At 42.0% G+C, this 25,700-nt stretch overlaps 1 protein-coding gene across 2 annotated transcripts in view; it reads left to right on the forward strand.

Annotated features, from left to right (window-relative positions):
- Positions 1 to 3,403: 3,403 nt before the first annotated feature.
- Positions 3,404 to 25,700, forward strand: part of Cep162 (centrosomal protein 162) — an 81,237-nt gene continuing 58,940 nt past the window's right edge. The window contains exons 1-6 of one of the 2 annotated variants that reach the window (XM_045160480.1): positions 3,404 to 3,622; positions 4,734 to 4,850; positions 11,736 to 11,850; positions 14,917 to 15,063; positions 15,658 to 15,841; positions 18,897 to 18,964. In XM_045160480.1, the coding sequence (XP_045016415.1) occupies positions 4,788 to 4,850; positions 11,736 to 11,850; positions 14,917 to 15,063; positions 15,658 to 15,841; positions 18,897 to 18,964 (577 nt within the window). In that variant the 5' untranslated portion in view covers positions 3,404 to 3,622; positions 4,734 to 4,787. Of the gene's footprint in view, positions 3,623 to 3,744; positions 4,023 to 4,733; positions 4,851 to 11,735; positions 11,851 to 14,916; positions 15,064 to 15,657; positions 15,842 to 18,896; positions 18,965 to 25,700 lie in introns of those variants that run through there. The other variant, XM_045160479.1, reaches the window with a different exon arrangement.

Below are 25,700 nucleotides of genomic sequence, written 5' to 3' on the forward strand. Positions count from 1 at the left end.
ATGGGAGGAATGGAATTTATTTGAAGCTTACAGATATAGGGAAAGTTCCATAACGGCAGAAGATTTTACAGGTCCATGCAGAGAGAAAAACCACCACCATCACCATAGATACTTTGCATACCTTTAAACTAGAATTCCAGGTCCACCCCCACACCTTAGGGCTGGACTCTAAGATCCTCTACAGGGACACCTCCTCTAGCTAGGTGGCTGGAGAGCTAAACTAAAAGCTTTAATAAACCTCTGAATCAATTGGGGGACATCCATTCAAACTGCCACATGGCTCAAGCAAGATATGAGCACTTGAAAGGTAAAGAAGTGAAAAGGATGTGGGCATATTTTGCAGGTAGCATTGACAAGTCTTGATGATGCATATGGGGAAGAGAGAACTTCTCAATTTCTGTTGAATAACAGGATAATGAGAGAAAGCACATAGTGTGATAAATATTTTATAAAATTTTATTATTGTGGGAGAGAACATAAGATGAAGGCTTTAATTTTATTGTAGTTTGAATGTGTAGGTCAAATATATGGCCCCATAGACTCAGATGTTTTATTAAAGTGAGCTTACAGAGCTGAAGAGATGGCTCAGTGGCTAAGATGCTTGTCTGAAAAGCCTAAGGACCCAAGGTGGATTCTCAAGTAACTAGGTAAAGCCAGATGCACAAAGTAGAGAATTCATCTGGAGGTCATCTGTAGCAGCTAGAGGACCTGGCCCACCCATTCATTCATACATTCATTCTCTCTATCCATCTCTCTTCTGTTCTCTCTGCTTGTAAATAAAATAAGCTGAGCTTGAAATTTTAGGCCCTAGCAGGTAGATCTCTGTAGAGGAGGGAGTGTCACTGGGGGTGGATCCTGGGGGTCCAGCTTTAAGGTGTGTTTGGAGCCAATCTTCAGCCCAGCCCTACTAAGTGTGTTGAGAATAGTTTGAGCTCTGGTGGTTCACTTTAAGCTCTGGTGGTTACATTCATGCTGGCTGGTAGTGCTGGCTGTCTTGGTGTCTCTCTGCTCGTATCTATGAAAGGGAGGCAGCTTCTTCTGCCAGTCATGGTGTTCCCCTGGGCTCTAAGCCTGAAATAAATCCCTTTCTCCCATAAACAGTGTCTGGTTGGATGTTCTTCCCAGCAACATGGAGCTGACTACAAGATGGTTTCATAGAACATTAGAGCTCTAAAGAGAGTTTAGAGCAGGGGACATATATTTACAAGTCTACTTACTTAAGGCTATATTTAAGATATTTATTTTAAAATACATATAAATAAAGATGATATTTAAAGCCATGAATATCAGAATGCCTACAATGAAAATGTAAAAACTAAGGAGAAGACACTAGAATTGAGAAATGACCCTTATTAGATTCTAACATTTTAGAGGTCAAGCATAATAAAATGGGGGAAAAGTGAGACCCTGAGGAAAGATCATAAAACTGGAAGAAAAGAAATAAGGGCAAAGTATGCAAGTATTGGTGATCAAGTAAGGTGATGCTTTCAGCCTGTTTTTCCTGTGATTCCACCAAGAGTTGTTTTAGTGGCCTTGCGTGAATGAAAGCTGACCCAGAAAGTTTGACAGTAGGGAGGGGAGGGGAGAATACTTCCCCCAACATGAACTGGCGGGAGGAGAGAGGGAAGCTCAATCGCGGAAATACAGAGTGAGGTAAGCATTTTCAATGCAGCCTTTTAGATGGAAGAGCCTAGGGCATATTTGATGTGAGCAATACTCCCACAGATAGCTATAGTGAAAAGCGGAACAACCAATGGAACAAGATCACTGAGAAGAATAGAAAGGAGCTTCAGACTACATGTTAGAAGATGAATCTTTGAAGACAGATTAGGATGGATACAGAAGCAAACATGGCATGTAGGTTTAATGGGAGAGGATGAAGAAATTACATCCTCTTGGGATATATTTTTAATGATAAACGAGGCAGGGCCATGTGTTCATAATGGTTGTTGGGTGATGTCAAGGGAAGAAGCAATCAAGGAGGAAAAGAATGGGGTGACCCAACTTTTGAGTTTGAATGGACCAAAAAACCGCTCCTATGACTTGGGAGTTCCTAAGAAGAGAAAATCTCAGGAGGGTGGAAAAGGTTGCTTATTCTAAAACCTGAGCAAGGTTGCAGGTGGTGTAAAGTAGTGTCTTTGTACAGAGTAGAAGCAGAGCTTACAAAGGGTAAACTGACTGGTGTTTAGGGTTCAGTTAATGGTGATCATGAATTCACAAAATTACTGTATACTTAGTAAGACTGACATCAGACCACAAGTTGTATCCCATGTGGAAAAGGTCCAAAGTTTTTCTCAGTTCATCATAAATAAAGTGTCACAGTTTCCTTAAAAATTGTCTGAGCTACTTGTCAGTCTGTTCTGCTGTACCAGAGACGATAGGGAAAGATTATGCTGGTACTTTTACTTAGCATGTGTTTGAAACAAAAACACTCACTAGACAGGCTACGAGGTAGGAGTATCACTGTGAGTTCAAGGCCAGCCTGGGTGACAGAGTGAGTTTTGAGGTCCAGGTCAGCCTGGCTGGCATGAGATCCTGCCTCAAAAAAGAAAGAAAAGAGAAGAGAAAGAAGGAAAAAGAGGATCAAAGAAAGAAAAATACAAACTAAATTTAATGGACTTGTTAGCATAAAGCATGAAGTTAAATAATGCACGTAAATGGGTCCTATCGATAAATGAGAGCTTAAATTGTCTCTGTTATTACTTTAAAAAAATATTTATTTATTTGGCAGAGAAAGAGGGAGAGAGAGTGGGGGAGGGAGAAAGAATGGGTGCGCCAGGGCCTCCAGCAACTGCAAACGAAACTCCAGATACATATGTTCCCCCTGTGCCTCTCTCTAACGTGGGTCCTGGGGGATGGACTTGGGTCCTTTGGCTTTGCAGGCAAACGCCTTAACAGCTAAGCCATCCCTCCAGCCCATTACTGGCATTTTATAACAGGACAGTGTTTGACTTGTACACTCTTGAATGGCAATAAACGCTCGTTAAATGGAAAGGCTAGAGTCCTGAGTTAGTGCCACCAGCCACTATAGAAGGAGTTTTGAAAAGCAGAATACGAAAGCCTTAGTGGTGCTGTGAAGCGTTTATTTTAAACTTCTTGTCCACTAGGTGGTGGAACAGTCTCCACCATCAGAATTCTTACAGATACGTGTCTCTCTCACAGTTTGTGATGTGAAGGAAAAACAACAAATTAAACTCCGTTAAATGTAAATTTGGAAAACAGGGCATCAAATGAGAAAAAAGGGCGAGAAAGCCTAAGAGGAGATGCCCAGTGCGGAAATATTAGAACCAAAGCAAGTAAACTACAACTCCCAGGAAGCCACGGGCGAGCTCCGATGCGCCTGCGTACTCGGGATCCCGGAAGCCGCTGGTGGCCCGCGGCTTTACAAACAGCTGAGGGAAGGCGTGGAGCGGGCTGCGGCTATCACGGCTCTGACGGCCGTAGCATCCCGTTCACGGTTCCTGTCTCTTTGCAAAATGACCAGAATCTAATGGCTGACCCGGCTGGTCACGTGACCTGCCCGGGCCACGTGAGTGCGGAGCCCGCCAGCGGAGGTCTGTTGCCGTGACAACGCGCGCCTTGCTCGCACCTTCCGGGGGCCGCGCGGGCTCCGGGGGCGAAGGTAGGTGCGGTGTGGGGACGCTGGCTCCGCGCGGGCCCCGGCGGCCCGGCCGTGCGCCAGGCCCGCTGCTCGGGCTCGTTCCGCCGCGTGACCCCGCAGCCCTGCCGGGACGCCGCCGCCCGACTCCTCGGCGTCGCTCTTCCCGGAGTCCGGGCGGCGAGGGCCCCGCAGTGCCAGCCCCTGCACGGCCCAGGTCCCACTCCCGCTGCTCACTCCCGACCCGAACTGCCCAAACAAACAAACCAGAAGGAGGGAAGGGGGTGTTACTGTGCAGTTCGGGGAGGGTACCGTGCGGGCCTTGGTCCCCACCGCACACTGCCGAAGAAGGCTGGGGTTTGCGCTGCATCCAGTTCTTCCGAAAGCTGGGGCAGATCCGAAGCTGGGTGCGTAGGACCCACAGGTGAGCGCTGCACTGCACACCACCGGACCCTACCTACTGTGTTCAGGACAGGTTTTGTTGGCCTTTGCTTCTGAAGAAACATGATTTGTGTACCTCATTAATTTTGAGGGATTTTTGCTGCTTTGTTTTTGCGATAGCACCTCCCTACTGAGCTCAGGCTGGTCTCAAACTGGGAATCAACCTGTCTTCTGAGTTACTAGCATAGAGGCACGTGTCATAACTGAAGTACTCTTTATTCTCGTCTGCTTAATACATTCACTTTGTGTGTGTCAAGAAATACTACCACCTGGAAAGTCCGTTCTGCAATATTATTAATTTGGACTGGTAAAATTACTAGCTGCATCAGGTTGCATGGCCTGCTTTACAAGAAAAGAAAAAAATGACACCCCCCCCCCCACACTTGACTTGGTAACAATTATTGAAGATGATCTCTGAGGCTCTGGCTACTGTTATGAAAGATAAAGACTGCCCTTTTAGCAATTGGATGTTAGTGGATGAAAATGTAATTCTAGGCCTTCTGTGGAAGTAAACTTTACAACCTAATTCTCCAAATCAGTTTGCTTTAATGTGTTAGGACTTGACCAGCTTACTAATCAAAATTATACATACCTGCGAAGTCATGATGAAATTTGTGAATTTCAGCTAGTGTTGTTTTCATGTGATAGATTTCTTTAACAGTTTTTTTTTTTTTTTTGTCTTTTTTTCGTTCAGCATTTTCAGTGCTGTAAATACTGTTAGAATGTTTGCTTTGCAAAGTGAAAATTAATGACCATGGCTCACTATTCCAAAGAAGAGCTGGATGAAGAATTTGAACAATTTATGAAAGAAGTAAGTTCCTGTTTTTAAAAACTGTATTGTAAATCTATGTCTTGAGGTTCTTCCTTAACTCCATCCACCTCTAAGATAGAATTAGCACATCAACAGATTCCTTCACCTCCCTTCCAGAATAGCTAGCTCTTTCCCTTTTCAAATGCTGGCACCTGCTAGTTCAGTACCATCATGTCACGTGGCCTACTCTAGCTCCTGACAGCTAATACCTGGCATTGACCCTTTTCATGTGTGTTATAAAACTGTCCTGCTGTACCATCACATGCAGATTTTACAAAACAAAACAAAACAAAAAAACCTTTGTTTCATTTTTGTCAGGCTCATTTCACCTTGAGTGCGTTGTACTGCCTGTGATCACTGCACCAACAGGGCCATTCCCTTATTTTTCTTGCTGCTGAAGACCTTACTTTAAATATTACTGTCATCCAGAGTGTCTGCTAGCCCAATAAAAAGTCATTATATCACTTCTTAGTACACCATATATTTAGTTATTTTTATTTTATTTATTTGCAAGCAGAGATGCAGAGAGAGGGAGGGAGGGAGAGAATGGGCATGCCAGGATCTCTAGCCACTGCAAGAAAACTCCACAGAATAAGTCTCATTTCCCATTCAAACAACTGACTTAGATTTCAAATATGCATGCATTTGAAAACTAAACTTACTGGTATTATTTTCATTGGGAAATATTGATAGTAGTGTCATATAAGACTTTTGGAAAACATTTTTCTTGTACTTTTATTTACCAACCCTCAGAAACATTGTCTGAACTCCTCCCCTTCACTGTCCATCTGTCTCCTGCTCATAGCCTTCCTCGAGTTATAAAAGCTGTTGTTTCATATTAGAAATTTGGGTAATGTTTTAGTTTTAACAATGAAAGCCATGGTTGTAAGAATCACGCTAACTTGGTCATTTTGATAATTGTTGCATAGGTTATTAAAAGATACAGTTCACATACCTTTGTTTTTAGGTACTAACTTTTTAAAATTAGCTATTATGCAATGTAATTCACGTACTATTTAATTCACCCTTTTAAAGGGTATTAGGCATAATTTCATTTTTCTTTACTGCTGAGTGAAAGGTCTGGAAAGAATTCTATTAAGTGAGGTGACCCAAACTCAGAAAGGCTAGAAGCACATCTTCTCTCTCATATGCAAGTCTTAGTTTGTAGTGTTTCCGTGTATGTGTCAAGATGGAGATAAGCATGGTAAAGTCCAAAAAAGCTATAAAGGCAACCAAGAGATAATAGAAGAGGAGGAAAGGTTTTGGCTTTTGGAAGAAGGATGAAAGAACATATGTGATATGTAAACAGAAAGGAAGGGGTATACAAAAGAGATAGAGGAGATGGAGGAGGAGAATCAACTAAAAAACTAAAAAACACATTGTAGGGTCTGGAGAGATGGGTTAGCTATTAAAGGCACTTGCCTGAGAAGCCTAAGGACCTAGGTTTGATTTCCCATTACCTGTATAATCCAGATTCACAAGGGGGTGTGTATGCATCTGGAGTTCATTTGCAGTGGCTGGAGGCCCTGGCACTCCCATTCTCTCTGTTTCTCTTTCTTTGCCCCCCCTCAAATGCATAAATAAATAAAAATAATAATTAAGACACATTGTGTATGTCATTATGCCATAATGATACCTAAAACTCTGTAGGCATATTGAAATAAAGAAATAGGACTGGAGAGATGGCTTAGTGGTTAAGCACTTGCCTGTGAAGCCTGAGGACCCTGGTGCCCCAGCCAGCAGGGAGTTGAACAAGGACCTGAGGGGAAGTTAACCTGAGTGGGAAAAGGCAAACATACACAAGAAGGAGACCATGCTAGGTGTTTGTCAAGGCCTGGAGAGTTTATTTTTACATATAGGTTTATATAAGGTTGTGGGGGGTAGGGGACATAATAAGGCCAAAGGTCACAGAGTTACTGGTTAAGCTGCAATGCCTTTGTTTCTTCATCAGCTACCGGCAGCATGGGGGAGTAATCAGCCAAGCGTATGATCCGTTTGTTTCTGGTAGTTGAATATTATGTGAGGAAGTAGAGACTTAACTTGCTACATGGCAGTCTTTGTTTCTGGTAGTTGAATATTAGGTGGGGAAGTAGAAACTTAACTTGCTATATGGTGGTTTCTGTTAACATGGCTGAGGTTTGGTTCATAGCTCCCAACATCTCCCCCTTCTTTTATACAAAAAGAGGGGAGGCCCGCTTTGTAGTGGTGGGCATTAACCAACTGGGGGAGTGGGGACCTGACTCCTCCTGTGGGGATGTCTTTTTCCCATAATCTTTGGCCCTTGGTACCTTTTGGGGTGGGGAGGCAGGGCCTATGTGGCCGGAGAGTGAGTGATAACAGTTATAGTACCAACCTCCATGTAAGTCAGGTTTTTCTCTCAGGAAATTCAGAAGTGGTCAGAAAGGGACCTTCCCTTGCAGTGCTTTGCCTCGCACCCACATTGGTGCCCATATTGCACTCAGTTTATTGTGAGCCGAAATGCATAGGTCTGGATCCTATGCAGCTCTCATAGGAGGGGTAGCTATTTGGCCAACACCGGTAGACCACAGCGAGAGCAGAGGAGTAGAGGACAGTAAGTAGTATAGTAAATAAGTACAGAATGTATGTAGTATAGTAAATGAGTACAGAATGTAAGATCAAGGGACAATGACAGCTGCAGGTGGTAGGTCTTCAGTGGCAAGGCCTTGATCTGCCAACTCCAGTCTATGATAATGGACCCTGTAAAGGCTGCATCTTAATGGCTTCAATCTGTTGATTACAAAAGACGTGATTTTATTAATAATAACTGGTCCGATTGTGAGTAAGAGGATTAAGATAAGTAGAGGTCCTTCCAGCTTTGTCCTGTTAGGGAAAAAAGGAGATTCTCTCAGGGAAGTGTTTCTTCCTTGGATATATGAGATGTCACTGGAGGATCATCAGCTTAGTTTACAAGTCTCTCTGGCAGCCATCTTGTAGCATTTTCTTTGGTGTCAAACAAGCATACTGATCCTTGGTCCCAAATAAGTACTGGGTCTGGGCCATTCCATTTTAAGGTTGAAGGATCTTTCCACATGGCTTTTGGCAAAGGTAGTTTTTGTATTTGTGTGCCAAAGTGATCAGCAGCTGAATTTCCCTGAGTATCAAGCGTTAAAAAGTTTAGGACAGACAAGGCATGATGAAGGATATTTCTTGGAGAGCCTTTTATGGGATATAAATCCCCTGTTTTTAACTTTTAGAGAGTATGTTTAATAGTTTGATGAGCTTGCTCAACAATTTCTTGAACCAGGGGATTGTATGGTATGCCTGTAATGTGTTTAATTTTGATGACAGAAATTTTGGAATTTTTTACCAGTATATCCAGGACCATTATCGGTTTTAATAATTTGGGGCTTTCCCATGACACCAAGGCAATTGAGTACATGAGCAATGGCATTTTTTGAAGCTTCTCCAGCATGGAGGCTGGCAAAAATGAATCCACTAAAGGTATACACAGTAACATGGAGGTACTTAAGATTACCAAATGAGGGAATATGTGTTACATCCATTTGCCAGATCTCATTGGGCATTAAACCTCCTGGATTCACACCTAAGTGGGGAACAGGTAGGAGGGTGACACAGTTTGTGCATTGACTATCTGGCGAGCTTGTTCCCTAGTGATTTTAAAAAGAAGACGCAAGGTTTGAGCGTTAAGATGATGTACAGAGTGAGCTGCTTTGGCCTGGGCCACAGGATTGAGCTTAACAAGGAAGGCAAACTGGGTGGCTTCCTCAGTCATGGCATTGCCTGTGGCTAGAGGCCCAGGGAGCCCAGAATGAGCACGAATATGGCCTATATAAAAAGGATGTTGCCTAGAATGTAAGCATTGCTGGATGGAGAAAAACAGAGGGGTAGTGTTGGTGGTGGGTTTTATGTATGGCACAGTTTCTAGCAGGGGGATGGATTGAGCAATATAAGTACTATCAGTATACAGAGTAAAGGAGGTATTTGGAAGTTGTTGAAAAACCTTTAAAACAGCGAAAAGTTCCACCAGTTGAGCAGAGTGTAATGGGGATTGTAGGGAAGTGGTTTGATTGTCTACAGTGAAGGCTGCCACTCCATTAGAGGAGCCGTCAGTGAAAACTATGGGGACATGGGGAAGAGGTCGGGGAGAGGTTAATGTAGGGAAAACGGCCGAATTCTCAGAAAGTGGAGAAGCTTGTTAGCAGGGTAGTGGTTATCAAGGGATCCCTGAAAAGAGGTGCAAGATATTGCCCATTTGTCATCATTTTGTATTAACCATTGTATTTGGGAAGTGGAGTAGGGTAGAATGATTTTATCAGGGCCCTTACCAAATATTTTTCTGCTTTGATCACGTCCAGTTTTTATTAACTCTGCCACCCATGAGGTGTAAGGGGTAAGGGCTCTGGGTGGTGAAGCAAGTAAATGGACCCAGAAGAGGGGCCCCTCCTGCCAGAACACCCCAGTGGGTGTAAAGTCAGTGGCACAAATGACCAGGAGAAGAGGCTTCTCATAAGAGATAAAGGTGACCCTTTGGCTCAGAATTGAGGCCTCTACTATCTTCAGAGCCTCTGGGGGGGGGGGGGGCTGTTAATGAGCAGCCTGAGGCAGGGTCTGGGTCTCCTTTGAGGATGTCAAACAAGGGTTTAAGCTCTCTGGTAGTTAGCTTAAGATAAGGCCTGAGCCAATTGATATCTCCTATGAGTTTTTGAAAATCATTTAGAGGTTTTAGATGATTAATTCTAAGCTGAATCTTTTGTGAAAGAATTTTGTTATAAAAAGTTCAAAGCCTAAGAATAAGTAAGGAGGTTAATTGAATTTTATCAGGACCTATCTGAAGACCAGCTCTGGTAAGGGCCCTAAAAAGCTCTTGAGAGCAAGTAAGGAGTTTAGTGGGATCAGGACCAGCCAAGAGGATGTCATCCATATAATGAACGATATACAAGGAAGGCCATCTATGTCTAAATGGATCTATAATTTGGGCCACAAGTTTTTGACATAGCATAGGGCTGTTAGCTATCCCTTGGGGCAATACTTTCCATTGCAGTCTCTACATAGGTCCTCTAAAATTTACCACAGGAAAACTAAATGCAAAATGCTGATGATCCTCAGGGTGTAAGGGAATTGTAAAAAAAGCAAACCTTTAGGTCAATAATGATTTTACAATATCCTACAGGAATTGCTACTGGAGTGGGGAGGCCTGTTTGTAGGGCCCCCATAGGTACCATGGCCTTATTAATTTCTCTAAAGTCCTGGAACAATCTCCATTTTCCAGATTTTTTCTTTATAACAAAGATAGGAGTATTCCAAGGAGAGGTGGTAGGTTCCATATGGCTACAGCTAAGTTTTCAGAAGTTAAGGGCCATTGATCAACCCAAACAGGTTATGTTGTTTTCCAAGATATTTTATCTGCATGGGGTACAGGCATGTCAACAGCCATTAGGATAAATTTTCATAGCCTATTCCAGCACGATAACCTCTGAACTGTGTTTGCTCACCAGTAAATCTGCAGGATTCGTTAGAGATTGGGGGAACCTGAGTGCTTATCCTCACATAGGACCGGCATGTAATAACATTGAGTTCTTCCCCAGGAAAATGTGTAGATTGAGGGAAAAACCAAAAAAAAAAAAAGGATTAAGGGCAAGCTCTAAGAGAAGTCTCATGTTGTATTGAACAGTTTGTGGGTATGGTGCTGACCTGGTATACGAGATGCTGTTGAAGGCAGGGAGAGCTTAACTTAACTAAAACATGGGATTTTCTTTGCTTTTTTTTTTTTTTTTTTCTCATGCAGTTATTGAGAGTAAACTTTGTAGATGAGAATATCATCTCCAGCAACCCAGGCCACAGGACACCTTTGGTAGAATTTTAAGAGGTGGCAATTTCCATAATGTGGTCAAAGAGGATGGCTGACAGTCGTTCTTTACTTGTCCCATTTAGAAGTCCTTTGGAACCTGAGCAAAGCTTGTGTCTAGAAAGCAGGTTTTATGAAAGTTGAGCAGTCAGTGCAAGAATTGGCATCTCAAGGAAAAGACAGGTAGACGTGAGTTAAGAAGTTTGTCCTGCTTTGGTTTTCCTTATGCTTTTCAAAATGGAGTGGACATGAGCATTCTTTCATTTCATAGCTGTGCCAAATGTCACACCTGGTGTGAGCATGCACATCTGAGGGAAGATGGGAGATAGAAGTGTGAGGGGAGTGCAGATAGATCAAGTGGGTAACAGGGAAAAGAACAGCTGGAGTGGAGAGGTGCCCCTCTCTGCAGGTACTCTTGGGAATGGAAGAAAAAGAATAGTCTCCTGAGAGAGGCTGGAGTTAGAGGTGGAGTAAGGGACTGGTCAGGTCCCTCAGAGAAGGTGGAGGGAGGCCTCCTTCCTAGCTAGGAGGGAGGAAAGCATGAGGACTGGAGAAAGGGATTGAGGATTATAGTAAAATTTGTGCCAAGGAATAGAAAAGGACAAATACAAGTCGATAAATCACTGTGACAAAATATTTCTCTGGCCAACATCATCTTTGTCTCCACACAGCAAAGTTCACCTGTTTTGGAACTCTTAAGTTCTTCTGGAGCTATCCTGTGTCATTTTGTTCAACTGCCACTTACTCTTGGACCCCAGAGAATGACTGCAAGATAGGATTATATCTTTATTTTCTGTTCTGAACAAGTATATTGATCAAATTGTCTTTGTTTTGTAATACACTTGTCTGATTCTGAATATGAAATCAGTGTTCAAAGACATAGGCTTGACTTTTAAGCCATGTGGCCACTTGAGTTTGGAAATGGAAACTTCTAAACTATTTTTTAGAATATTTTTTATGTGATAACTAAGATAACTAATACAAATATTTTTCATAATAACTGTACTTTACACTTATTTACAGTGTATTTTAAATTTAGTAATTTGTGTCTGGTTTAGCTTTCAGATGATTCTTTTGACAATACAAATACAACACCTAAGCAACCAAGAAAAGAGATGAAGAAGAAAGATATAATGCCTTGGTGGATAACTGAAGATGATTTAGAAGATGATGGTAAGTAATACTGATTTCTTTTTTCTTAAATTATTTGGCCACCAGAGGTCAGTCAAGACCTTCAATTCTTCATTTTGTTACTGTAATATAAACATATAAATAACACTAATTATGTGGAATTTTGAGGTTTGAATTGATTTTTTTAATGTTACTTTATTTTATTATGTATTATGTAGAGAATGTGCATCATTAGGTTATTTTACATTGAGACATTTATATTAATCCAAATGAAGAAGATAAATAATTATAGTATATTTACATATCAACATATATAATACATAAATTTAAGGCAGTTTAATAAAATATGGCAGCATACCAATGTAATTATGTTGACCACATTAACAAATCTGTAGAATTTGACATGTTTTTTCCTATGGTACCTTCATACCTACAAAGAACACAGGCCTCTTCTGTGTTTGCAGTCTCCATCATTGTGAAGATGGATAGAATTTCTGTTTCTCCTTCCTAAGGAAAAAAAATTTACTTGCATCCAGATGTGGTGGTTCATGCCTTTAATCCTAGCACTCGGGAGGCAGAGGGAGGAGGATCACTGAGTTCGAGGCCACCATGAGAATATACAGAGTGAATTCCAGGTCAGCATGGCCTAGAGTGAGACCCTACCTGGAAAAACAAAAACAACAAACAAATAAAAAATTTACCATGGCTTTTTAAATTTTTCACCATAAAATTGCATCTGAATTCTTTAAGGAAACAATAGGGTCACTACTCAGCCTGACTGACAGGAGCCTTCCTCTCTGCCTTCCTTGCTCTGGACACACTCAGATATGGTCTTCTGGATCTCAGCCTCTGTCATTTGTTTTGGGTAAATGTCCCTGCTGTTTGAATGCTCCACTAAGGCCAGCTTCACCAGTCTTGGCAGTTCTGCAGTGACTTGTCTAGCTCTCTGTTATTTTCTGCTTTGTTTGAGGCTAGAAAACTGAGATAGCCTTTTCGCCCAGGGTAGAGCCTCTAGCCCTCCTAGAGCTGAGAGTTTTGTGTGGTCAGAAAGCCTTTTCTCCTCGTGTAAATGATAGGTGCATTTAACGTATGCTAGTACAGGTTCACTTTGTTTGTTAGATTGTTTCTTGGTTTTAAAAAATATTTTTATTTATTTATTTGCAAGAAGAGAGAGAGGAAATTAATGGGCATGTCAGGGCCCCTACCCAGTACAAACAGACTCTACATGCATGTGCCACTTTGTGCATCTGGCTCTATATAGTTGCTGGGGAATGAAACCCAGGTCATTAGGCTTTGCAGGCAGGTACCTTAACTGCTGAGCCATTTCTCCAGCCCTCATTCCTTAGATTTTAATGCTCTGATACATTAAGGAATTACCTTGGTGAAAGCCTCAGTTGATTTTTCATAAATCCTCAAACTGTGCAGCAGTGTTAAGGTTTGCATGTAGAGAATTCTTTTCAGAATTATTTCTCCTTGTAATGCTCAAATGGGGGCATTATAGGATAAAGTACTCTTGAGATTGGTGCTAAAGATCTGAGCATTGAAGCCTCCCTGCCCCCAGGAGATACTGAATCAGAACAGAAGTGTGCAGATCCTAAGGGATTCACTCCTAGAACAGAAATGCGTGTGTTACCTGGCTAAAAGTACTACTTGTTTTCAAAGGCTGTGTCCATCCAAAATAGATTCACTTAGTGAATGAAGCAAGGAAAGGTAAAAGAGAAGCAAACTTTATAGTGGCTTCTTAAACACAAGAGAGTCGGTTTCCCTTCCCAGGGTATAACCTGGTCCCTGCTTCAATTATAACATTTACTGAGTTAGCACATTTGCACACCAGGCACTGTTGGTGCTTGGACAAGATAGATTCCTGCCATCAAGATTGTAGAAGCTTCTTGAACACCCCATCTTGAGGAGAGAAATGTTTTACGAGTCTTGGGTAGCTATGATTAAACATTAAAACTGAATAAATACAATGTTTTAATCTTGATTTTTTTTCAGTTTTGCTTGGGGAGATTAAAACTAATCCTCTCCCTGGCAGTACTGCTCAGTGTAAGTACCTGAAGTAACGCTGGGTTTCTGTTGCACTGTATGTGGAGCTTGTTGCCTGGGTAACAGCTCTGAGTCCAGCTTCAGACCCAGGGCAAGACTATGGACAGCTGCTGCAACCATGTTTGCATTTTGTCATGACTATGACATATTTCTTGCCTTTCTAGAGTTGCATAAGAATTGTTTTTTGATCCAGTAAGACCATTATTCACATAAAGTCATAAAATAAACTGACTCTGGAACCCTTTCCAAATACTGTGAGAGACTGTGATACCCTTCCGTCCTGCAACAATATAAACATACATGAGATGTGAGACTCTCTCCTAATTTTAGAAATTATGACCTTGGAGATTTTTTTTAAATTATTTTTGGTTATTTTTATTTATTTATTTGAGAGCAACAGAGAGAAAGAGGCAGACAGAGACAGAGAGAATGGGTGCACCAGGGCCTCCAGCCACTGCAAACAAACTCCAGATGCGTGCGCCCCCTTGTGCATCTGGCTAACGTGGGTCCTGGGGAATCGAGCCTCGAACCGGGGTCCTTAGGCTTCACAGGCAAGTGCTTAACCACTAAGCCATCTCTCCAGCCCGACCTTGAAGATTTTTTGTATTCCCATCTACTTTCTTGAAGTGATATTAACAATAACAGAACATCTTGTCTAGACCCTATAATTGTTCTTGAGGCTCCTGTTCTTATATTTTCTAGGCTGGTTCATACTTCTCACAGTCTGTTTCCAAAAGTGTTACAAGTCAAAGGACAGGAAGAATAAGGCCAAAAAAAAAAAAAAAAAAGTGATGTGAGCTATAGGAAGTACTTATGCTTGACAATAAATTATAGGAATCTTGTGCAACTTTTTGAAATGTTCTATATAATAATGTACACCACATTTAAATTATTATATTTCTTTTGTGAACTCCAGAGCCAATACATTTTTACTTAATAGGACAGATTCATTTTTTAGTTATTGTACGTACACAAAATTCATCCAGCAGTAGTCTTATGTTGGCATAGCAATCAGAACAGCTCCTTGAACATAAATACTAACTCATGAAGCCTTATTTCCAGTACTGTTTGGAGCAAATGTGAGCTACTTGAAAACGAAGACGACTTCTCAGCCTATCGTGGAAGCAGAAGAGGATTCTGCTGAAAAAATCCAGCTTCTTAAGAGTAGTGGCACTTCTATCCTAAGTGCTGACAGCTTAGAAGCAAATGGTAAGCAATGGAGAGATAGAGATGAGTCAGTAAACTATTAACTACTCTGCTTGTATTCAGAATTTTTATTAAAATTAACTCATAACTAACCTGGAGCTTCCATGACTTAAGTATGTGGACAGATGATATGATCTCTTCCCCCAGTTTTAGAATCACAACTCCAGGGAAGCATAAACCCTTATTGATTGTCTCATTACTGGGACAAAATACCTGCCCAGAAGCAATTGTGAAGGAAAGGGTTTATTTTGGCTTTACAACTTCAAGGGATGGTTTCATCATGGCAGGGAAAACATGTCAAAGCAAACCCAACCATAATGTCACATCTTGTCACAACAGCATGGAAGGAGCAGCAACAGGAAGCTCTCTGATTATCCAATGGGGCTGGACTAATAGAATACCTCAAGGCCCACCCCCAGTGACATATCTCCTCTGGTTCCCAAAGGCCTGACCAGAATCCCAAACTGCCACTGGCTAGGGACCAAGTATTCAAAACATATGAGCCTATGAAAAATTACTCTATAATATCAATAAATTAATCATTTATGTTCATGAAAATTCTGTATACTAATAAAAGATACTGTGCTTTCTACCTAGAACTGATAGTTTCTGAACTCAATCATAGTGCTCTTGGACTGGGATTGGACACATTAGAAGAACAGGAAGAGAAAGAGCAGTTTTTTGCCAGGCTTGAGAAAGGCTTGACATCGTCTATTGATTATTCAAGATTAAATAAGGAATTGGATTCTGATGACTCCACACAATTTAAAGCTTTACATAGGTAAATGCAATATTAGCTGACTTTCACATTTTTCTATGTTTTATAATGTATGAATGGATTCAGCTAGATAAATATAACAGACAAGATTAAATCTTACCTTTGGAACTCATGTTATCTCATCATTATTGTATTGGAGTTTTTGAATGTATAGACAGGATGCACTGACATGTAGTTGAATCCCCATTCTGTTCCAGATGCCTGAAATTTCATACCTAAGAAACTATTAAACCTGTGGTACATTGCCATGTCATCACTGAGAAGGAAATGAAATGACTTACTGCAGACAGAATTTTTCTTAGTTTAATTATTCATATAAGTTCTATTAACTAAAAAAAAACAGATTATGGTTTTAGTTAGGATTTTTTTGCACATGTGTGTGTTGAATGTGTGAGGACACACGTGTGCATGTGTGGTATACCTGCATGCATGTTGATATGCATGTGGAGGCCAAAGGTCAGTGTCTGGTGTCTTCCTCAGTTACTTTCTACCTTACTACCTTTTTTTTGAGCCATGATCTCACTGAACCTGGAGCTCACCCATTTGACTAGACTAGCTGCCCAATGAGCCCCAAGAATCCTCTTGTCTCTACCTGCCCAGCTCTGGGACACTCTGCCACATCCACTTACCCTCCATGGGTGCTAGGAATCCAAACTCACATCCTCAAGCTTGTATGGCAAGCACTTTGCCAACTGAGTCATCTCTTCAGCCTCTCTTAAAAATCTTTCTAACCAATGCTATTTTACTCTAAAATGCTGGCCAGACAGCAGGATAGCAATGAGTACAGTAATATTAAAAGAGTTTGCTGCTGTTATTACAGTCATAGTTTCTAAGGAGTGGCTAATGATCTCACTAAAGACAACATTAATGGATTGAAAAAGAACTGATTCGAAATATAATTTGGTTTGAAATAAAGTATGATATAAACTTATATAGCCACTTTAATTAAAATATGCACAAGTGTTAAAGTCATGTTTGCATTGCTGGTTGATATCACCCAACTAAGATCAGCGTTTGGGGAAAAGAGGTTTATTTTGGCTTACAGGCTTGAGGGGAATCTGCTCCACGATGACAGGGGGAAATGATGGCATGAGCAGAGGGTGGACATCACCCCCTGGCCAACATCACATGGACAATAGCAATGGAAGACTGTGCCAGACACCAGCGAAGGGGAAATTGGCTATAACACCCATAAGCTCGTCCCCAACAATACACTGCCTCCAGGAGTTGTTAATTCCCGAATATCCATCAACTGGGAACCTAGCATTCAGAACACCTAAGTTTATGGGGAACATCTGAATCAAACCACCACATTCTACCCCTGGCCCTCATAAACTGATAACCATACATGATGGAAAATGCATTGCATTCATCCAACTTTAAAAGTCCCTGTAGTTTTTATCAATTCCAATGATGTTCATATATCCATCTCCACAATTCAAGGTGTTTTAACTGAGCCATAATACCAAAAAATAACCTCAAAAAACCCATAAGGGCACAGAATAAACATTCACACTGCAAAATATGGCATTGGGCATAGCAAACAATATTCAGCCAATACAAGATTTAAAATAACCAGGGCAAACATCAAACTCTTAGTTTCAAGTCCAACAACTCTAGTCAGTGACAAATCTCCAAGTCCAATAATTCTAACCAGCAGCAAGTCTCTGGTATTCCAATTCCACCCCTCCAGCTAGGCTACTCACAGTTCTAGAAAACTTCATCAGCACTGGCAGATTTCCTTATCAGCCATCTTGTGGTCCTGGCATCTCCACTGGGTCTCCACTGCAATCCACAGTTCATCCTCATGGTTCCACAGGGTCTCCATGCAGGCGTCCAGCTTCACACTGCCCAAGGCCATTTCCAAAACAAGACAGCATTGCAAACTCAATGACCCTCTCTTTCCTGCATTTTTATACCCCATAATACCAGGTAGAGTGCCAATTTGTTAATCCACAGGGGAATAAAGCAGACTTTAAAGAACAGGACACTCCTTGAGCAATCAGGCCCCTTCAAAAGAGTGCATTATTTCTGTTGCCCCAGTGTAGGTCAGCTGGCCCAATCTCAGTGGTTGTAATCTGTCAAACAATTTGCTGGTGAACGAACGTTCAGCAATTTGGGCCCAAAGACTTTTGTACCATATCCCTCTGTTCACACCATTTTATTTCTATGCAAAGCAACCCTGCATAATTTCTCAGAACACAGACATAACAGCAAGTTTCTCATACAAACTGCTAGCCCAGTCCAAGAGTATGCCAAACACTGGCAAGAGGAAACTGGCTATAACACCCTTAAGTCCACCCTCAACAATACACTGCCTCCATGAGGCGTTAATTCCCAAACCTCCATCAGCTGGGAACCTAGCATTCAGACCACCTAAGTTTATGGGGGACACCTTAGTCAAACCAGCACAACAGGCATTTTTGCTGAGTTTTTCATGGTTTAAGGGTTGTATTCATCTTCAGCCTCAAGATACATTGCTTATTAGGGTGTGTGTGCTGATCTTGACATTTATTTTCTGATCTTTCTGTAAACTTCAGATAGTTCTCATACCTTGTGGTCAATCCCTAACCTTCAGTGAAGAAGGGATATGTGGTGCATGGGATGATGTATATGCATGTTAATACATACACTTGTGTACAAAATTATATATATTTGCATATACATTTAAGAACAGTGGTATTTTTTTCCTCTGATTACATATGTAGCTACAGTTAGCTTAGGCCTTGGAGGTCTTTTGTCTTCAAAATATTTTCCTGGCTGGGCATGGTGGAGCACATCTTTAATCTCAGCACTTGGGAGGCCTAGGTAGGAGGATTTCCCTGAGTTTGAGGCCTCCCTAAGACTACAGACTGAATTTCAAGTCAGCCTGGACTAGAGTGAGACACTGCCTTACACAACAACAAACAACAAATTCCTAATAGCTTGTAAATTTCTAACTTTTTATAGAGCAAGGGTACTTGATAAGACATAATTTGAGACCATTTAAAATACATATGCAACAAATTGTATGGAAAGATATTATTAACATGTGATTTACATATCAATGTTTTTCCAGTGTTCGAAGTAATGTGGAACTGATTGAAGATGATCTTGAGAGTGAATCTAAGCGTGAAGAGCTGCCAGGTAACTTCCATGGTCTTAACGACATTTGAACAGACAGTACAGCTTTTAAATTTGAACAGGCGAATCCTACTGCCTTGGAAAATGCACCAGACAGGTAGGATGTAGAGTTGCCAGTGTTCCAATTGGAGTCTCTGAGAAAGTACTGAAAGGGAACTGCTGCCTCATGTGAGACTGGGCAGTGAACCACGCAGAAAGTCAGGAAAGGAGGCTTGTGCTGGAACTCTGAAGCCAGAGCAAACCTCTGAAGCACAGCACTGGGGAGCAATGCTTTTCCCACCTTTATGTGTCTGTTTTTATCGTTAAAATGGTTTGCTTGCTGAGGTCATATATGTAGCTGGGTTTTGCTTTATAATGTGAGATAACCATCTCTGTCATTTGTGTGCATGGGGGGGGGCTGTTATGTGTGGTGTGTGCACCCACCAGTGTGTATACAGATGCAGGTACCATGTGCACGCGTGTGGTAACCTCTAAAGAACTTGGGGACGTCGGCTGCTTACTCTTGCTCAACCGCAGGCTGCCTTGAGATGGGGGGAGAGTTTCTCCAGAGCTGCTGTTTTGCAGTCAGCAAGCCCTAGGGATTCTCTGGTCTTTGTCCCTGCCCAGTGGGTCACAGATATGTGTGACTGTAGGAAAAAACCCCCACAGGGGGTCCCCACGCTCTGCCCGGATAAGGCGACACCCCAAATCACTCACTCACGAGAAGCGGTCTTGATGCAAACTGCAAGAGGATTTTATTCCAAGCGCGCTGGGGCCCACAGTCGTACACCGCACAGGGGTAGAGGACTGCAGAGCCCCGAATGCAGGAATGGGGTAGTTTTTACAGGGTTTCTAACAAAGCCTGTGCCTTAGACCAATCATTTTCTAATATTAGGAGCCCCGCAGGATGTTAGCCAGTCAGTTGGTGCCACCCCATAGTTTCTAAGCCAATTAGTTTATGACCTTGGTGGTCAGCGTTTGCGCAGGTCCTTGGGTGGGAGTAGCAGAGTGTGGTATCAGTCTCCTGTGACCTTGGAGGTCAGCACTTGTGCAATTCCTTAGGTGGGGGTAACAGAGTATGGTATCAGCCTCCTATGACCTTGGTGGTCTGAGGCAGGCTGCTACAGCCTATGGTGCGAGTTACTAAGGCTTACAGTGTAGGCTACTAAGGCTTACAGTGTGGGCTATTAAGGCTTATGGTGCAGGCTATTTACAGAAACCAAATAAGTGGTTCACTTTATTACTCATTTCCCATCCTTGAGGGCTATCTCATGCCCTTTTACCTAGTTTTATATTAGGAGTGGGCTCTGATACAATGAGAAGAGGGATTCTTTACTTGCTTCTGACAGAGAGTAAAACCTGGAGTTTGAGGTATGCAGGTGGCCCGCTTAAGCTCCCTTTGGAGCGTGATAGTATTTCTGAGCTTCTGAATTCTTGGGCCTTTCATGACCACATCCTTCTCGGTGCATTCTGGGGGAAACGAATCAAGAGTGGTCATAGCCCTGCCAGGGCCTCGTGCTTACGCTGCAAGAGCTTTTCAACCCTGAATCATCCCATCCCCATCTCTTTTATTTTTTTTCCGAGGTAGGGTCTCATTGTGGCTCAGGCTGATCTGGAATTAACTATGTAGCCTCAGGGTGGCCTTGAACTCACTGCAATCCTCCTACCCCTTCCTCCCAAGTGCTGGGATTAAAGGCATGCGCCACCACGCCCGGCACTTCTGACTTTTATTTATTTTTATTTATTTATTTATTTTTCAGGAGCTTTATTTCATGCTTAAGCTCAGAGTCTTGACTTCACCAACACAGTGGATCCGTACAAGAGCCTCTTCTGACTTTTAATTACTCTAGAAATAATTACTTTAGAAAACATGTGCATCAATATGGTTAACATTGCTTTCTTTTTTGGTTTTCTGGGACAAGGTCTTGCTATGTAACCTAAGCTGGCCACAGACTCACAGTTTTTCCTCCTAAATGCTCCAAATAATTATACATGTAGCTTGGTTTCTGTATTTCATTCTGTTGTTGCTTTTGTCCAGAAATCTACTGGATTGTTTATAGCATTCCATTTTATTTCTCTCTTTGACTTTTTAGTTATGCCCCTTTGTTGTATTTTTTTCTTTGTTGTTGTTGGTGGGGGGGGGGTGGTGATGGTGGGGTGTGTGTCTGTGTGTGTGTATGTGTGTCTGCACATGCTTGTGGGTCTGCATGGAAGCCAGAGGTTGATAGCAGGTGTTACCTGTTAGAACTCTCTCCTTGTAAGGATTCAGCTTAAAAAAAAAAAAAAAAAAAAAAAACTTTAAAAAAGAAAACAAAGCAGAAAAGAACTTTTGAACTTTGCCCCACAGGTCACTAAGATTTTTCTAAGGACTTTTTTTTCTTTTGTTGCTTCAGTTTCTAATGCTTTGCTTTCGAATATAGTTTCTTTAATCTGTTGTAATTGTATCCAGTTTTTTTTCTTTTATTCTAAAAGTACCTTTAGAAACTTTTAACTATCCTTACTGTTTATTTTTACCAAACTTTTAATCCTATCTACAGATTACATTTTTTGTTCCATTCTGGGTCTCTGTATTGGCTGCTGTTTCTCTTGGTTACAGGATACTATTTATTCTTTCTTTATTTTACAGATTTTCTATGGCATTCCAGTTTACATTGCATGGATTTCATTTTCTTCTGTGAAAAAAATGTTGAATCTTTTTCTAGAGATCCTGCAACCTGATTCCTGTGAGACTTCTTAGTTTTGTTAGGGAAGTCTAGAATAGCCACTTCAGTTATCAGTTGTCCCTTCATACTTAGAGCATGTCCCTTCAGAGGTTTCTGAATGTCTGTGGTGATCATACAGCCCCAAATTCTCTCTGCTCTGTGTAACCTGGGAATTGTCCAATAGCTTCTCATTAAGGGCTTATTTAGGAAGGGCCCAGAAGGCTCGCTCCCCATGCAGATTTCTTCTGGAACTCTGTTCCTACATATAGATCTCCTGTCCTGTTACTGCTCTGTGATCCCTTGTTATCTCACCTTTCTGAACTGTTTCCTCAGCTCCGTGCAGCTGCGCCGTCCCCTCAGCACTATAGAATGTACATACTTTCAGCTAACTGTGGGGCTCATCTCACTTGTTCATAGTTCTTAGGACTCTCCGTTTTCCCTGTCACTTGTCCAATGCCTTAAGAACAGTTACTTAATTTATTTTGTCCAGTTTACTAATTGTTTTCAGTAGAAGTTAAATCCAGCCCCTTTACTTCTACCATGACAGGGGTCTTTTTTTTTTTTTTTTTTTTTTGGTTTTTCCAGGTAGGGTTTCACTCTAGCCCAGGCTGACCTGGAATTCACTATGGAGTCTCAGGGTGGCCTCGAACTCATGGCGATCCTCCTACCTCTGCCTCCCAAGTGCTGGGATTAAAGGCGTGCACCACCATGCCCGGCATTACAGGGGTCTTTAGGATTTCAGTGTGCTTAAAATTTACAGCTAAATTTGCCAGTAAAGGGTGGAGCTGTTTGACCTTGTACATTGAATATGGTCTATCTGAAATTTAAGAGCATTTTCTATTTATGCAAATAATATTTTGAATATATGAGTAGAAACTGTCCTGAATATGTCACCTCCTCCTGCCCAAAACAGTAGAGTGCTGCCAGCTACTGTTCTCCTTGTTTGCCAGTATTGGAAGAGCCTGAACAGTAACCGTGATTCACACAGCTCTCATAAGTTAGCTCCACTGGGCTCATGTTTTTGTTTTTACATAAGCTTAATTTGCTTTGATGTTTGGTTCTGACATGCCATTCCCTTCTTTTTACTTTGTTTCCTATGTCTACCACTGCCACTTCCTTCATACTTCAAATTAACTTGACTTGGAACAGATTCCTGGAAAATAGGTTGGTTATTCATATGTTGTACGGAAATATTTTTCTACCATTTGTAGTGTTATATTAAAATATAGTTCAGGAGACTTCCGGTTAAGATGGCGGCGTAGGTACCACGCCAAAGCAGCCTGGGGGGGGGAAAGACCAAAAAAAACTCAGCAAAATACACACTTTTACTAAAAAGTGAGGTGTATAGGAAGTTGAGGCAGCAGCGGAGAAGTGGAAGAGTTATAGAGCATCCAGAGCCTGCACAGGCGGGAACAGCGGCTCCGGGGCGGCTCGGCTACCCGCCGCAACCGCGGAGCGGCAGAAAACCGCCGGACTCTCGGCTCGAGCCGCAGGAGAAGCCAGGTGCGGGATTTTCCCCTCACACCGCGCTCTCCGCAACTCGGGAAACGTGAGGGGAGAGCGGCAGCGAGCAACGGAGGGAGGAGCAGACCGCGAGGTAAAAGCACACGTGGAGAAGCGATACAACCAGAGCAGCCGCGGCTCCCTCCCCTCCCCCGCCGCCTGAACCCAGCTCCAGCGAACACAGCAGCGGCCCGGGACCCGGCCACGCCAACTTGGGCTGACGGCGGGACCCAAGCAGGAGCAGAATTCGGCAGCAACTTCAGCGGCTCCAGCACCGGTACCAGTGGCCCCAGCAGCAGCGGACCCAGGAGAGCAGCGGCTTCGGGGTGAGCAGCAGCGGTGGACACGGCAACGGCAGCTTCAGCAGCGGTGGGGGCTCCGAAGGGTGGCAGCTACAATAGCTGCAGAGGCGGCAGCAGCGGCTCAGTTTGCCCCGTAGGAAAAGCAAGTGCCCAGCTCCAGAAATCAGAACAGCAGCCCGACGACCCAGGCAGCAACTTGACTGAGACCACAATCACCCAAGGTAACTGGGATTGCACCAGGGAAGGGTCTCACTTGGTCACAAGCTGACTTGGATCCCTCAACAGACCAGAAATCTAAACCTCTTTGTTGATAGGGGATCTGGTCATTATAATAACTACTCTTGCATACATACTCGGGGCTGTTTTTGATGGAATGGGTACAGTGTTTAGTTAAATTTTAGAATCTACCAGTATATTATTCCACTCAGCCTGCTTGAATACTCCTATAGCAGGGAAACTCAACCCCTAAGAACATCTTTGTAGATACTCTGAGAGTCTTAAGAGCCACACCTAATACCTTAAGGTCCTACCCTGAAAATATATTACATCAAATCAATTGATACAGCTAAGAATACACAGCTAGCTAGAAAATCCAAGCATTAACTTAATCCAAGATGCAAAAATATATACATTATAACACAAGAAACACTAAAAAGCAAGACGATATAAATCCACCTAAAAGTATTAATGCATCAGAAATGTCCTCCAGTGAGAAAGAGTTAGAGGAAATGCCTGAGAAAGAGTTCAAAAGAATAATTATAAATATGTTCAAAGAGGTCAAAGAACACATGAAAACAATCAAAGAAGAAATCAAAGAGGAAATCAAAGGAATCAAAGAAGAGGCAGGACACCAATTTAATGAAATAAAGAAGGCAATACAAGACATAAATAGAGAAATAGAAATAATAAAGAAAAACCAGTCAGAATTACTAGCAATGAAGAACACAGTTAATGAAATCAAAAACTCTGTAGAAAATCTCACCAGTAGGATGGATGAGGGAGAGGACAGAATATCTAAGCTAGAAGAAGATCAGGTGGCAGACCTAATGCAGTCCAACAAAGAGAAAGACAAACTTATAGAAAAGTATGAGTGGGAATTTCAAGATATTCGGGACACTATGAAAAGATCCAATATAAGAATTCAGGGCATAGTAGAAGGAGAAGAATTCCACTCCAGAGGCATAGTAGGCATCTTCAACAAAATCATAGAGGAAAATTTTCCCCAAATTGGGAAAGAGGTGCCAATACAGATACAGGAAGCCTTTAGAACCCCAGCCAGACAAAACCCAGAAAGAAACTCTCCTCGCCACATTATACTCAAACTTCCAACACACAAACCAAAGAAAAAATATTGAAAGCAGTTAGAGAGAAAAATCAAGTTACCTACAAAAGCAAGCCCATCAGGATTACAGCAGATTATTCAACACAAACTTTTAAAGCCAGAAGGGCCTGGAGTGATATATTCCAAGTTCTGAAAGATAACAACTGTCAACCAAGGTTACTTTATCCTGCAAAGTTATCCATCCAAATAGATGGAGAAATAAAGACATTCCATGACAAAAGCAGGTTAAAGGAATATCTGAAGACAAAACCAGCTCTACAGAAAATACTTGATAGAATCCTCCATGCTGAACAAAAGGAAAAGCACACATATAAGGAACCTAGAAAAAACCAGCCATACTCAAATACCAGTTAACAGAAGAGAGCACAGGTAGAACAAGTAACACACACACACACACACAAATGGCAAACATAAATACACACCTTTCAATAATATCTCTTAATATCAACGGTCTCAATGCCCCAACGAAAAGACATAGATTTGCAGACTGGGTTAAAAAGCAGGATCCTACAATTTGTTGTCTTCAAGAAACTCACCTTTCTACAAAGGATAGACATTATCTTAGGGTGAAAGGTTGGAAGACGGTGTTTCAAGCAAATGGGCCTAGAAAACAAGCAGGGGTTGCTATCCTAATATCAGACAGGGTGGACTTTAGTCCGAAGTTAGTCAAAAAAGATAAGGAAGGTCACTTTATATTGATTAAGGGCACACTACAACAGGAGGACATTACAATCCTAAACATATATGCACCTAACATGGGGGCTCCCAAATTCGTCAAACAAACACTATTAGAACTAAGGTCACAGATAACACCAAACACGGTGGTGGTGGGTGACTTTAACACCCCACTCTCATCAATTGACAGGTCATCCAGGGAAAGAATAAACAGAGAGGCATCTGGACTAAATGAG

Source organism: Jaculus jaculus, chromosome 10, assembly GCF_020740685.1.
Source record: "Jaculus jaculus isolate mJacJac1 chromosome 10, mJacJac1.mat.Y.cur, whole genome shotgun sequence".
Taxonomy (NCBI): Eukaryota; Metazoa; Chordata; class Mammalia; order Rodentia; family Dipodidae; genus Jaculus; species Jaculus jaculus.